This window comes from Toxorhynchites rutilus, chromosome 1 (assembly GCF_029784135.1).
Source record: "Toxorhynchites rutilus septentrionalis strain SRP chromosome 1, ASM2978413v1, whole genome shotgun sequence".
NCBI classification, from domain to species: domain Eukaryota; kingdom Metazoa; phylum Arthropoda; class Insecta; order Diptera; family Culicidae; genus Toxorhynchites; species Toxorhynchites rutilus.
The window spans coordinates 54,593,611-54,608,500 of record NC_073744.1 but is presented as its reverse complement, the minus strand read 5'-3'; the positions used below and the strand labels follow the sequence as shown (position 1 = coordinate 54,608,500).

The 14,890-nt window shown below is 39.5% G+C and overlaps 1 protein-coding gene across 5 annotated transcripts in view; it reads left to right on the top strand.

Annotated features, from left to right (window-relative positions):
* The window catches only part of LOC129766565 (alpha-mannosidase 2), a 446,086-nt gene extending 431,623 nt beyond the window's left edge, over positions 1-14,463 (top strand). For all 5 annotated transcript variants that reach the window (XM_055767155.1, XM_055767146.1, XM_055767153.1 and 2 more), the window contains one exon: positions 9,867-14,463. In XM_055767155.1, the coding sequence (XP_055623130.1) occupies positions 9,867-12,652 (2,786 nt within the window). In that variant the 3' untranslated portion in view covers positions 12,653-14,463. The remainder of the gene's footprint in view (positions 1-9,866) is intronic.
* The last annotated feature ends 427 nt before the right edge of the window (positions 14,464-14,890 follow it).

Sequence of the window (14,890 nt, the reverse complement as noted above, 5' to 3'; positions counted from 1 at the left end):
GCTGTGTTCTACTAGTCAAGTCCTTTCATTTGATACCCATATTGATGGGGTTCTGGAAAAACCCATATTGATGAGGCTTTGATGAAATATGTGATCCGCGATTTTGTAACGGCCGTCATCTTGGATTTTCCAGATCATGAAAAACGCAGTTTTATAGTGACTGCAGAGATGAAGGTGTATTACAAATTTCAGATCAATCGGTCAACAGGAAGGTGGTCAAATTTATATTAATGAGGGACAGCGCTACAGACATGTTACAAACATACAAACAGGGCAAGCTAAATAAAACCGTTTAATTAATAAAAATATAAAATTGAGTGAAAAAGCTCCAGAAAATATTTTTTCTTTAATTTCATTCAGTTTTAATAGTCATTTAATTCAGCCACCTCATATATATTCGGCACGTTTAGGGCAGCTACGATCAGTAACAGTGTGACGGCCATTACAATTAACACAACACTTTGTTGACGATATTTTCGCAGGACAGTTGTCTGTGGCATGCATTTTACCACAATTGTTGCATCTGCTTTTTAGATGGTAATTGCGGTACCGTGGCCGTGGAACAGGTAATTCATGCACTGTGTCTCATCAGCTCGCTTATTGCGATAAACTTCTAGTCGCACAAAAATATGAGCAATGCTCTTAACATCTCGGAGCTTCGTTCAATTTGTGTAGCCTTTTGAAAACCGCACCAAATGAAGACTCATCTTGTGCTGCACTCTCGGCCTTCCGTCTGATGATGTTTACATCCTGAGCGGATATATTATGCTCTTTCTTCAGCTTATCGATCAAGATTTTAGGCTCAACTATTGGGAAGTTACGAAAGACAACTCGATACGGCCGTTCACTTGCCTTTACATGAATGTAGTACTCATAACCCCTCGGTTTTATGAAATGATCGATTTATTTCGAAGTCAGCTGCAGAGGAGCAATGTATTTTTGTGCCAAAACGGATGATACGATATGAGAAGGATGTCATTTTGTAGATTTTTTAATGAACTTTAAGGGGAAAAAACATTAACGTTATTCGTCAATTGTTCGCATGAATTTTCGAATTTTTTGTGTGACATGATACGACCGCAAGCCTTCTCGCATATAAAATTCGCCGAGCTATACTGTGTATCGCCCTGTTTTTCCTCGTGATCAGGGCTCTGCATAGTCATAGTCAGGGTTGCCAATAATATTTCTGAAAAAACTGGAAGATTACTCTTAAAAAAACTGGAAGAAAACTGGATCCTGTAAAACCTTTTTATTTTAAGAAGACCGACTATGATTTGTCTAAATTAATTTTTTATCAATTTCAATGCTTGAGAAATAGAATGCTTCGTGTAATATTTGTATGTAGTTCATAAAACTGTAACTGTAATTACTGTGAAACAATATTTGAGGGATGGTTTTATTTGGGCAAAACTTGAAGAGTTTCGTAATTATCGCTTCATAAAATCCATGAAATCGTTGATAGAAGAGCGTTGCAAAACTGCGTATAGTTCGATACCTCAGAAAGGTACGGATCAGCATGAGATACGAGGTAAAATACCAAAAAAAATACCATAAACAACTCAATAGTGTTATTTCAATACTCAAATAACCACAAACAACGTTGCTCAAGCATTACTTTGGTATTATCAATATTTGGTATCTATTTCTCTCAATTTTTTTTGTGTTATTCATTGCTAATTTACATCTTATGGCGGGTTTACACTAGGGAGATCTATAGCTATAGATGGATTTATTCACCTGAAAATAGGTGTAAACGGGTGAGAATAAATATGATACACTTATTCGAGGTATATATAACTTGATTAAATTCAACATATGTAAACGCTTGTGAATTTCTCACTGGTGAGAAATCACTAAAGTTGGATGCAGTTCTACTTCAGGTGAATAAATTCACAGAAAATATGAATATATTCATTATAGAAGTTCACGCTAGTGTAAACGATTGATGCGATTTCTATAAATCTCATCATATTTCTTCACATGAATATATCTCTAGTCTAAACCCACCCTTATATTAGGCTTGCACAAACCAAATTTCGGTATCAAGATCAAGATGAGGGACCCTTAAATATTTCCTCTAGCTCGAAAAAGTACTTTTGAAAAAATATGCATAGTATGCTTTTTTGCAAATCATACACTATGGTTCACATGCATTTTATGCAAAATGTGCATTAGCTATTTAGGGGAGTTTGTTTGCATTAATTAAATTAATTATATTTAGAACTAAAATTTCTCTGAGTGACTATGAGATACTAATATCCATTTGTTGTAAACGAAAGCAAGGTTACTTGGGTTTTATATTCATATCAATTAAAGTCAATGGAAACTATTCACTTTATGACCTTCTGAACTTCAGAATGTTTTGGAGGATCTATAACATCTGATGTTAAATCTAGGCTGTTCAATAAAATTAACAATTGAGTGATACCCTGTTTTTAAAGTAGTTTGATAAGTTTCCACCATTCGGGAAAGCTCTTCGTTTTAGAATTTTCGACAAAACACCGACGGATTGAACAAAATGGAAAGAACCGAATTACAACCTCGTCAGAGATCGATCCAAGGTCGAATGATAAATGTCAGAAAATAAAATTACATTAGGAATAGGAAGAGGGAGGGACAGATAATATTTATCATTGTAAATTTATTTTATATAAAATGGATAAAACTAGCGCACACATATGAAAAACTGGATAAAACTGGACGATATTCCAGAAAACTGGAAGATTTTAGGGTTCAACTAGATGACTGGATCGAGCAAAAAAACTGGAAGAATCCAGTTTAAACTGGAACATTGGCAACGCTGGTCATAGTCAACTTAGGGTAGTCAGCTGACTATCTGACCGACTATATATTCAGTTAGTAATGACCTTTGGCGTTTAGTCGCTATCTCCCTCTACCGACTCGACTATATCATTTCATTCTTCCCAGTCGAATAGTCCTCATCAAGACGCGTAGAAGTATATCCTAAGGTGGGCCAACTTGCTAAAACCACTCTTCAGCCATCTTGGAAATCTACTGTGTTTTGTTTGTAAACAAAACACAATACGCTTGTGCCCAAGCTCACTCGTGATCAGTCTGTCTCTTTCACGCTTCAAGGAAATAATTCCCCTTCTGCTTTCTTCCGTACTGTTTTCATATACCGCTCCCCTAACCAACTTAGTGACGAAACGGCCTCACCTAGTACCATAGACCCGTCTTGGTCCTCATTGCATTTTGAAGTGACTTCCCCAAAAACGAATTCGTTCCTCTCCTTCTCTCTCCCATGTACGTGTGCATGCATCGATGTTTGAGTTCAACGTGGTTTGACATACGCTACAGGTGAGCTAGATTCTTTTGTATCGTACACGAAAATTACTCAATAGCGTCAGTGTGTGTACGCTGTTTTGCACGCTAATACTAACGCGAGGACCTTTATAGAATACTTGATAAATGTCTAAGTTCGTTGGTTTGAGTTCACGAAAGGTAGACAATAAACCGTCCATTGATGGGGTAACTTTTTTTTTTGCATCAGAAATCATGTTTTCGTCCCTTTTTATATGGACGTAAAAATAAGATACACACGCGGGTAAAAATTAGTGTCAGGGGGAAATGGAAGTGTGGATTGAAATCAGTTGAATGAAGAGGCAGATTTGTATTCATTTGTCGAGTCAGTTAAAATAACTACTGACTGGACTAGTTCACCAGTCATCCTCGCTAGTCAACGCTAGTCAATTCATTTTCTAGTCAAGTCACTTTTTGTTGTGGGCGACTGCCGAAGCAGTTCTAGTCGAAGCTACTGAGAAAAGAGTCGGTCTTTATTTTTCACCTTCGAAGATTTCGGGCCCTGCTCGTGATCACGTCGGGTTCTCACCGTGAGTGTGCAGAATTTTTTTCCACTTTTCCCCTTCCATCGTCGATAACTTATGAATGTGTCATTCAATCTTGATTAAATTATCACTACGGAATAATCAAACCATCCGGATCGAAACGCTATCAATAGTTTCTCGATGCGCTGCGATGTGGGCGCTGCAGTGCGTAATAATAAAAGATAGTCAACAAACTCGCATCCCTACCAGAGATTAGTATATTTTACTCGATAACATTAGTAAGCTTGGATATTGTCATATCTGAAAATTGGTGAGAAAAGCGCGTATTAACCATTTTCATTGTTCCCATAAGGCAATACGGAGGTATAATAAGGATATAATTCTGATACGTGCATTTTCGGCGAGAAAATGTAGCCGATATTGGGCTTCCGAATCATGGTTCTGCTTGACATATGTGTTTATTAGTACGGTCGAAAATGACTATAGATTGGTAGTATTTACCAAAAAATTCGTTATATTTACTAATTATTTCTCTCAGTGTAGATATTTTAGAAGTCGGTTGAATTGCAGTATAAAGCAGGGGTGGCCAAACTTTTGGGCATTACGGGCGACTAACTATTCAAATGTTAGGCTGTGGTCTACCGAGGTTGGTCGTATCAATTATATAAAAAAATCATTAGAAAATGAATGTAATGCTAGACGATAAAACAAAATTTTAACTCTCCTATACTCGCGCACAAAAGCATAACTCATATACTCGCGCACGGTGGCACAGATTGTGCGTGTCTATTTAATTTTGCTATTTTGTGTTTTAAGTTGTTATTGGTATTCATTTGAAGAAAAAATTAAATGAAAAAACTCCAGAAAACATTTTTTCTTCACTTTCATTCGGTTTCAATAATCATTTAATTCAGCATTCTCAAAACAAAATGATTGATTCTCGGCATGTGAAACCATATGCTCGAGTATAGGAGAGTTAATTAGAGGAAAATCATAGGTCATACTATCCGGCCAATATTTGCAATCCGGCCGGTTACCGAAAATTGGAAAAAAAATCAATAATTTCTCATTAACACAAAATAAACCATACTTTTTTTCAGAATGAACTTAATATCCACTCATAACATTAACTCGACTCGACTAGTATTCAAATTATTTCAATTTATCCACAACAAATTCATAATTGTTGATACTCCAATAGGGAGTATTCATTTGATACGGAAAATTTAATCATAGTTCATTATTTTTATGTAAAAATGCGTTTATTGCTCCCTAAAATGTAAACCATTTTTTATTTCATGCACACATGCAGTTTCTCCCAGTTTCGTATTTTCGGCCTCGAAGCTTGCGGAATATCCGGTATTTGCTCAAACTACTATCCGTTTCATTACTAATGAGAACTATCTATCGGAAATATTGACACCAATTATGTGAAATGAATCGAACGATCAATTCGATCCCTATAACCATCACACCGAGTAAATTTTCGTATTTTGTAAATCGAAAGAATCTTATAGAATCAAACTTTTTCTTGAACGTAATGTGTTGCGAATTACGTTGCCAAATTGTTTCCCAAAGCAAAATATCAGGAATACAATAAGCAAACTAAAAAGCTCGAAAAGTTATGCCGACAGCTTCCACCCGGCTGTATTTATAACAGTAAAACAGAGGTAACGAGCGAAATTCTGTTCAACTAGAATTACCTAATAAGGCCCAATATTTAGTTCTAGAAATTTCTAATTCCGGATGGGTTAATATCAGTGTTTGGATTTCGATCAAAATCAAATGATACACAATGTGTCATGCAAGTAAACTCTCACGAACATATAACCAAATATGAGAGGATCATTCAGATACTTGTATGAATGTCAGCAATCACTTTTGTAACATTTAGTGATTAAACTAAGAGAGGAACGAAGACTGTTGTTTGCATATTCGAGTTGTATCAAACATGGCACACTATTTTCGAAGCCTGCATACAAGTTTGAACCGCATATATCGTCTCATTTTACTATAGCGAAACCCACTGCACAGACAAGTGTAAAGCAATAAATGATACAAGAAAAATTACGTCATCATTACGTCACCATTTGCGGAGAGCAGCGAATGGGAAAAGAGATAAAACGCGAGAGTTTTTGCTTCTCACTGGAGCGGTGTTGCTAGTAAAACTATGCGGTCTATATGAATATACACATTTCAAGGGATAGCGGCGTTAAAAATGGAAAATATAATCTGACTACCCTTCCCTTAGCCTCTATCGAGCTAAATAATCATATAGTTTGCACTCTCTGAGACTTAAAAATCAGGATCTGCTACATTAGCTGAATATGAATCTTTCGCTTTGCGTTGAAGAAAATAAGCTTTCTGCACTGAAAGCGTATATGATAGCTTTGCTTGCATGCTGGTGTGCAATGAAGTGCGAGCCGATGCAGAGTTGTCTCGTTCTCTTTTGTGTCGTGATTTGCAGCACATAACAATAATAGAATACCGCTGGGGGAAATGTTTCCTGAAAGATCATATTTGAACGAACGAAAGCGATTTTTTCAATGAGTGGATCATTTGGCAAACACTGGTTAATATAGAATAATTAACAATCTGAAAAAAATATTGAATCGGAAACATTAATGAAGAAATGAAGGAATCTACGCTAACAACAAATATGTTTTATTGGCGTTAGCTGTTTATTATAAAATGATCACGGCAAAGGGTGGAGGAATATTTAACACATTGGTTTAGAGCTGAAACAATCCTGGACCAGCTGGCGGGCGCCTAGGAATACCTACGCGGGCGACCTGTAGACCGCGGACTACCGTTTGGCCATCGCTGGTATGAAGTGTAGGATTTAATAACTATATTCATTAAAAAAAGGTGGCCATTTAAACTTGATTCCAGAGTTTCATAACTATAGAACCAGATGGAAAAACTCTCACTCCTTTACAAAATTAACGTCAATTTCACATGGATTACAATAAATTTTTCAATTCGTAGGTCATCTTTAGTTCACAGTCAGTTCAAATAACCCATTCGGGGTGGTTTTGAGTTGCGCCATGTTGTAGTGTGTATCTCGTTCTACGCAGAGGATACTGCTCCTTTAAGCTCTTCAAATCACTCATACTGCTTGTAAGCTGCATCTACTGTTCGTCCGAATACTCCTTATAAGCTCCTGACCGAGTTGTGAATTGATAAACAAGTTGACCAGTCCAGAATCTGAAGCCCCTATTCATTGAACCATGTCATGACCTTCCGGATTCTATGAATTGATGCCAAATTATCCAATTATCACGATGTTTTTGATGCAAAAACAGAAGTAAATGATTCTGAAGTACTTCATTGCACTTCTGACTGTGCATTCGTGATGATGAACAGCCATCTGAACCAGACCTTTTTGAAAATATTTTCCTCAAACCATCAAACTGCCGCCTGAAAAGTTACGAGTTGAAATATTACATAACACGTTCCGTAAGTCCTTCCAGTAGAAAAAATTCTATTCAAGTTGGATTTCTTTTTATCAGAGAAGTTCTCCTGAAATAGTGAAACATATGGCATTAGGTTCCACATTCGTTTTTGGACCCGCAGCTTTAGAGATGGGATTTCTACGGTTTGGGGAGAATTTTCTCTAAAAGGCCTGGTTTAGGTAGCTTACCATCAACACGAATGAACAGTCAAAAGTGCAACGAAGTACTTCAGAATCATTTACTGCTCTTTTTACATCAAAAACAATGTGATAATTGGGACATTTGGCATCAATTCATAAAATCCGGAAAGTCATGACATGGTTTGATGAATAGGGATTCTGATTCCCTGGTCAGATTCTGAACTGGTCAGCTTGTTTACCGGATCAAAATCCTGTCAAGAAATTACGAGGAGTTATCGTACGAATAGTAGATGCAGCTTACAAGCAGTATGAGTGATTTGAAGAGCTTAAAGGAGCAGTATCCTCTGCGTAGAACGAGATACACACTACAACATGGCGCAACTTGGTCAAAACCACCCTGAATGGGTTATTTGAATTGATTGTGAACTAAAGATGACCTACGAATTAGAAACTTATTGTAATCCATGTGATATTGACGTTAATTTTGTAGAGGAGTGAGAGTTTTTCCATCTGGTTCTATAGTTATGAAACACTGGAATTTTAGTTTTTTGAATGTTTCGCGCCTGAACACAACAATAATATTTAAATGGCCAGCTTTTTAAAAGAAGATAGTTGTTAATACTACACTGTAAACTTCAATTCACACGACTTCTAACATATCTCTGGAAACTCAGAAAAAATGAGTGGTTCTATAGTTGTGAAACGCAGTGTAGTATAATACGTAAGAAGCGTAGGGGAATGGGGGGTATGCCCGACCCCCCAAGGAAAAGTATTGTTTTGTGAGATCTGCGGGCATATATTGATATTTTTCCTCCACAGAATCATTGTCTAGTTCGTTTGCCATGAGATAGAAGGAATATCAGTACATTTAAACGGTAATTTTCTCAAGTAATAGTCAATTTAAAAAACTGCCATAAAAATGAAGCTCATCAACCAGTGCGGGTGAAACCGGCACCCATGGGGGTAACACCGGTACCCTATGGGGTAAGACCGTCATCTCAATTTCTCAATATATATACTTGGCAACAGATGAACCAGTTTGAATGTGACAGTCGGCAAATAGAAGGTATTCTAATTCTAAATGTCGCTGTCGAGTATGATTCGGATCGTTCAACCGATTCCGGAGATATGGTCGAAACAAGTTCCGATGAACATGGAATATGGAAAAGATATCATCAAACCACACCACAATTCAGTTACAAGTTTAATGGAATCTAGGACCACATTGAACACTTACCGGTGGTCAGTTTTTCTTCTTACTTGAATCAATATCCGTCATACGACGCTTTTAATCACACTAGGATTCGACTTGAAATCACAGAGAAGAATGAGTTCATGACTGTAGGTAAATTATTCCAGGTTTTTGTGATTATGATGGCAATAAAACTAATTAAATTATGTTTATTTGTAATTAGTTTATTATTTTCGTTATGACCATATAGCCATTATTTTTCGTTCAAGGATGAAGTTCATTTAATTTTATCGAACAGCTTAAATCCAACATTAAATTTACATCAGTAGTTCAATTCATAAAAAAAACTTACGAACAAGCGATTCCATTTCTTTCAGCAAGCTCGAAAGCTAGCTTCCTTACGTCAATCTTCGTGATGCCATAAAATCGGTTTTCTAGGTCAAGTAGGTGCTGCATGATCTCCGCTTCCTGCTCCACCGTAAATACGGTCTTTCTTGGTCCTAGTTTCGAGCTTACCACCTTCTGAAAAACGTGATCATGTAATGTAGACCTGGGTATTCCAAAAGTCGTGGAAGCACGTTTGATAGAAACTCCACTAGCATTAGCCTCTTTTGCAAGGGTGAGGTTCTCCTGGGACCAACTCCCTCGATTCGTTTTTCTTTGGTAGCTGCGAGGCATCTGAAATTGATGGAAAATATGTCTTAGAAACCTTCAACTAAACGCAAACCATGCCGGGATCCCCCACTCAAAGGGTGACGGACTTACCCCGACAGTACACATTTTTTCAAGAAGACTGTTTCTATTAACTTATTGCTTTAACTTACCTCAACTCGAATCCCAGTGATTGCTAACAATCCAGGGGACAAACTGTAGAGCAACGGAAAAGAATTTGAAATCGCGTTCAACAATAAAAGCTTAAACTTTACTGACGGAAAATTACATCCGGCTACATATCATCGGCATTGGAGTTTGTTTTGATTTATATTTTGACAATTGACGGATCATGGTGGGTTCGATGTGATTGAAAACGTCTAAAATAATAAATACTAACATGTATAGTATTCAAAAACGTAGTTAATCAGAGTTTTCTAGTAAAACTCAGGGGGTGCCGGTCTTATCCTCAGTGGCGGGCTTACCCTCCTTTCCCCTACTCATCAACATAGATATGAAGTTCAACAGTCAACTATCGAAATCGACCTTTTTCCATCTTACCCGTTGAATGAATGGGTATTTAGCAGCGAACTAAAAGTACTAAAACCATCTTTATTTGCAGGCCATCAGTGGGTCAAAACCAACCTCAACGTCACACCAAAAAGCGGCTGGAGCATCGATCCGTTCGGGCACGGCAGCACCGTGCCGTATCTGCTGGCGGCAAGTGGATTCGAGGGGACCATCATCCAGCGGATACACTACGCGTGGAAGCAATGGTTCGCCCGTCACCGATACGGTGACTTCATGTGGACACCCTACTGGAAAACGTCGTCAACTCCGCGGGATCCCAAGCACACAATGCTGACCCACAATATGCCCTTCGACATTTACTCCATCAAACATTCCTGTGGACCGCATCCGTTCATCTGCCTTAATTTCGACTTCCGCAAGATACCCGGCGAGTACACCGAGTACTCGATCAAGGCACAGTTTATCACACCCGAGAATATCGAATCGAAGGCCGACCTGCTTATGGAGCAGTACTCGCGTACTGCTTCACTGTTCCCGCATAACGTCGCGCTCATCCCCGTGGGGGATGATTTCCGGTACAACAAAGAAAAAGAAATGGAGCAGCAATATACCAACTATAAAAAACTGATCGATTTCATCAATGAGAACCGTAACAAATACAAGGCGGAGATCAGCTTCGGCACACCGAAGGATTACTTCAACGCCATCAAGGAACGTTACGATAAGTTTCCCACCCTGAAAGGGGATTTCTTTGTGTACTCCGACATTTTCAACGAGGGTCGGCCTGCCTACTGGTCCGGATACTTCACCACCCGACCGTTTTTCAAAATTCTCAGCCGTGAGCTGGAGCACAACCTGCGAAGCTTGGAGATCCTATTCACGCTCGCGTTCAACCGTGCCCGACAAACGGACAATTCTAATGCGTTCAAAATCTACGAAAAGAATTACGAGAAAATAATACTGGCCAGGCGAAACCTAGGTTTGTTCCAACACCACGACGCTATCACAGGCACTTCAAAAGCAAACGTAATGCGGGACTACGCATTGCGACTCTTCGAGAGCATCCAGGACACGGTGAAGCTTCAGGAGAAGACTATTGAGCTTCTGGTGCAGAAGAAAAGCACCGAGCATAATTTTCTGATTGGCGAGTTGGAAAGGGATAATTTCAGCAAGTTGCCGCGGAAAACTCCTCTGATCGTCACCGAAGCCCGCAGCACCGATTTCGTTGTCTACAACGCGTTGGCCCAAGAACGGCTGGAGGTTGTGCTGATCAGAACGATGACACCACGGGTAAAGATCCTTGACCCTGCGGGAAAGCTGATGGACATCCAGATCAATCCTGTGTGGAACATAACGGAGCCATCGTATGGCACGAGGAAAATTATCCCCTCGGATAAGGAGTACGAGATTATGTTTGTGGCGAAACTAGCCCCGCTGTCGTTAACGACATTCACGGCCGCATATGACGACGGGTATAAACCAAAGATGGCGACACTTTACTGCAACGAGTGTCAGGATGAGAAGAATGAGATTTTCGAAATCAGGAACAAACAACCGGGGGATATTCAGTTGGAGAACTACAAGATGAGACTTCTGTTCGACGAACAGAGTGGATTTTTGAAATCGGTTACCAAAAAGAATATGGGTAAACAGATTCAGTGTGCGATTAAGTTTGCTGCGTACAAGAGTGCCCAATTTCATTCCGGAGCTTACTTGTTCAAAGCGGATCCCGAGCAACGAAATTCGGAGAAGGAAATCTTGGAGCAGTACAATGATATGACAATGCTGATCACCTCTGGCCCGCTGGCCAGCGATGTCACCGTGATATACGGTCCGTTCCTCGCCCACTCCGTTCGGATATACAACTCGAATAGTATTCTGGATAATGGAATCTATATCGAGAACGACATCGACTTCGAAATGCCTCCGAAGAATCGGGAGTCGGAATTATTTATGCGATTCATTACCGACATCGAGAATGGGGGCAGTGAGAACCCTGAGTTTTACTCAGATTTGAACGGTTTTCAGTACCAAAAGCGGGTGAAGGTGCCATCTATAGGAATAGAAGGAAATTACTACCCCATCACAAGCGGAGCATTTATTCAGGACGAAAAAATGAGGCTGACTCTGTTGACGACCCATGCGCAGGGCGCCGCTAGCTTGGAACCCGGTCAACTTGAAGTCATGCTCGACAGACGAACTCTGTACGATGACTACCGTGGAATGGGCGAGGGAGTCGTGGACAGCCGTCTCACGCGGCATCGTTTCTGGGTGATTCTTGAAACCATCGACAACGGCAGCAGCCCAAAGGAAGCAAACGCGGATGTGCCTCCGGGCCAAAGCGACAATTCGAAACCCGCCGAATACCAGCTGCCAAGTATTTTCGCCAACAGCTTGTCCAACGGACTGAACTATCCGGCGAATCTATTCATCGTGGAGAAATACGACGAGAGCAACCAGATCGAGCTGAATCGAGCTGTCCAACTGCTGGCCGCTCCCTTTCCCTGTGATCTACACATTCTGAATCTCCGGACGCTGACCGAACCCAATCTGCCGCTGTTCCCGTCGAACTCCGCCCTGCTGGTACTGCACCGGCAAGGCTACAACTGCCGGATAGGGGGCGAAGAAGTAGTAAATTATTTTTGTAACACTAGCAACAGTGCTAGTCCTAGAAGTAGTAGCATTAGTAGTAGTAGTTTTAATTATAATGTAGATAAATACACTAGACCGCTGCAGCTCTTCACGGGGGCGCAGATCGAACAAATTGCGAGCACTTCGCTGACCGGGCTGCATCCCGGCAGTCCGGTGCGCTCGGTTGGGGACATTTTCCTTGAACCGATGGAACTGCGAACGTACAATGTGACGTTCGTGAAGTAAGTTATATTGGTCGATGAGGGTGGCTGGTTGGGGGAGAATGTTGGCCGTGGGTTTTGTCGATAGACTGCTCTCGAACGTGTGTTGATGCCATTTGGACAAAATGGATGTCTACCTAATGAGCGATTCTTCGCTAAGTGTACACCGAAATTGGATTTACAAGGTTTGTCTTGAAGATTTTCCCCCCAAAAGATACCAATCTATCCCAACAAAACCAACGCAGATGTGTTCGAGAACGACGGCACAACTTGAGGTCTAGAAATTTAGCTCTCAATTGTTCATCAAATTCAATGAAGGACTGTCCGTCACAACTCTTGTCACTCGTATCCCATTTGGCATCCTGGAAATTCGAACAATATGAGAGTCACGTTTCAAATTCCGTGAATAATTGAGGGAAAAATCACTAGATTTTCCATTTCCCTGATCGATATAAATCCCTAAAATCTCACTTTCTTCGGAAGTGAAAAAAGACAGAGAATGCTCTCTCTCTCAAACAGAATACAAAGTAATCGTTTGCAATCTTGAACGAGACAGCAAACCATTAAAACAAAGGACAAACACAAGAACAAACTTTGCTAAACACAAACCTCTCTCTTCATTTGGAAAGCTTTAATCTCTAGGAGAAACATCCAAAAATCCGTTCACTCAAAACCAGAACCATGACACAAGTAAATCCAACGATATAATCATTCCACTTGAATCGAACAAACGAAATATAAAAGTCCGTATTAGTATTAGTTAGCATCAGCAAACGAAGTTCACGCATCTTTTCATGCGAAGACCTGAGGATTCTCGGACACAATTTTTGTTTTGTGTTTTCATTTCGTTTGCCTGAAAAAGATGCATTTCCAATAATCCGGAAACTTTTAAACCGACAGACTACAAAGCATATTACGACTTTTAAGTTTATTTATTGTTTACTGTGTAGCAACCGATTCCTGGCCTTTCCGGGATTTCGTTGTAAATATAAACCCTAGCGTAGATCATTCTCCCTTTCTTAGTTCGTTCGTCCCAAAATGTGATTTTAGTTTTAGTTAACCCCTCGGACCCTCCTTTCATCCCCATACATCTATGAACACAAACGCATATTGTACATTCAAATTTAGATAATTTTACACACAGGATTCTAATCTTTCCAAGCTCTTAAACCACCGTTCAACGAGTTTTTCATTTCCACAAATTCGGAACACACTACCGCAGGTGGTGTAATCATGTATTGTTGGCTCGACATCCGGGCTAGTTCAATCCGCCAAATCCGGGAACGATTCAAAACCCAACACCTTGAACGATGAACCAAGAGAAACCAGCAAAGAAACAGCGGGTTCTTTGCGCAAATATTGTAGGGAAAAGTATGACAACAGAATAAAGGGTTAGTTGTTTTTATATATCTAAGCTGCTAGAGAATATTTTAAATAAATGAGAAAAATTCCCAAAAAGGCATATAATACAGTAAGCACTAGTAGAGAAATTGTTTTTTTCGTTTTCTCTTGCCAGCTTGATTCGATTCTGTTCGTTCGAGTAATTGTAATGAAATCGAGGTTAAATGTGTAGACAGAATGAACGATTTTCCCAATTTTTTCATTCAATTGATTTGAATCTTGCCAGTATATCCTTGTTTTGTACAAAAATCAAATGTATCTATCCGTAGCCATTCTTGCGCTTTGTTTTACTATCCGATGCCTTATCTATATAACTAGTTTATCGTAAGTCTCTCAGTTGTCCCTTTGGATTGAAACTGGTATTGTTTAAATATATGCTTCAAAACCAAATGTCTGAAAAACAAGTGTAAGTAAAATAAATAATTGAATATTTTATGTGGGCCACTTGCTTGATTAGATGGGAAATATCTAGAGAAAATCCATTTTATCTAGGGCAGAAGTACCTATTATCGCAATAGTAGCTATTATGGTAATACGAGTGGGTTTACAACACATATCTTATTTTTAAAGGCTCTAATCTGATTTTATATCAGCCATTCTTTGTGTGGACACCGACTGGACAACATCGTTGCTGGACGGGCTGGACGGCGAGGGATCGAGTGCCTTTCTCAAGGCAAGAGGGCGGAGGTGGTAGCGCTGGAGTAGAATAGAGTAGAGTTTTCAAAGGGCCTTTCTCAAGGCTAGAGACGAATGAACTGCAAAAGTTTAAAGTCTCTATAATACAATACCTTCCTTCCTTTATATCAGAAATCTCTTCTTTGTCGATTTTGGTACTTGATTCGATGCGAAACATTGTTCTTTT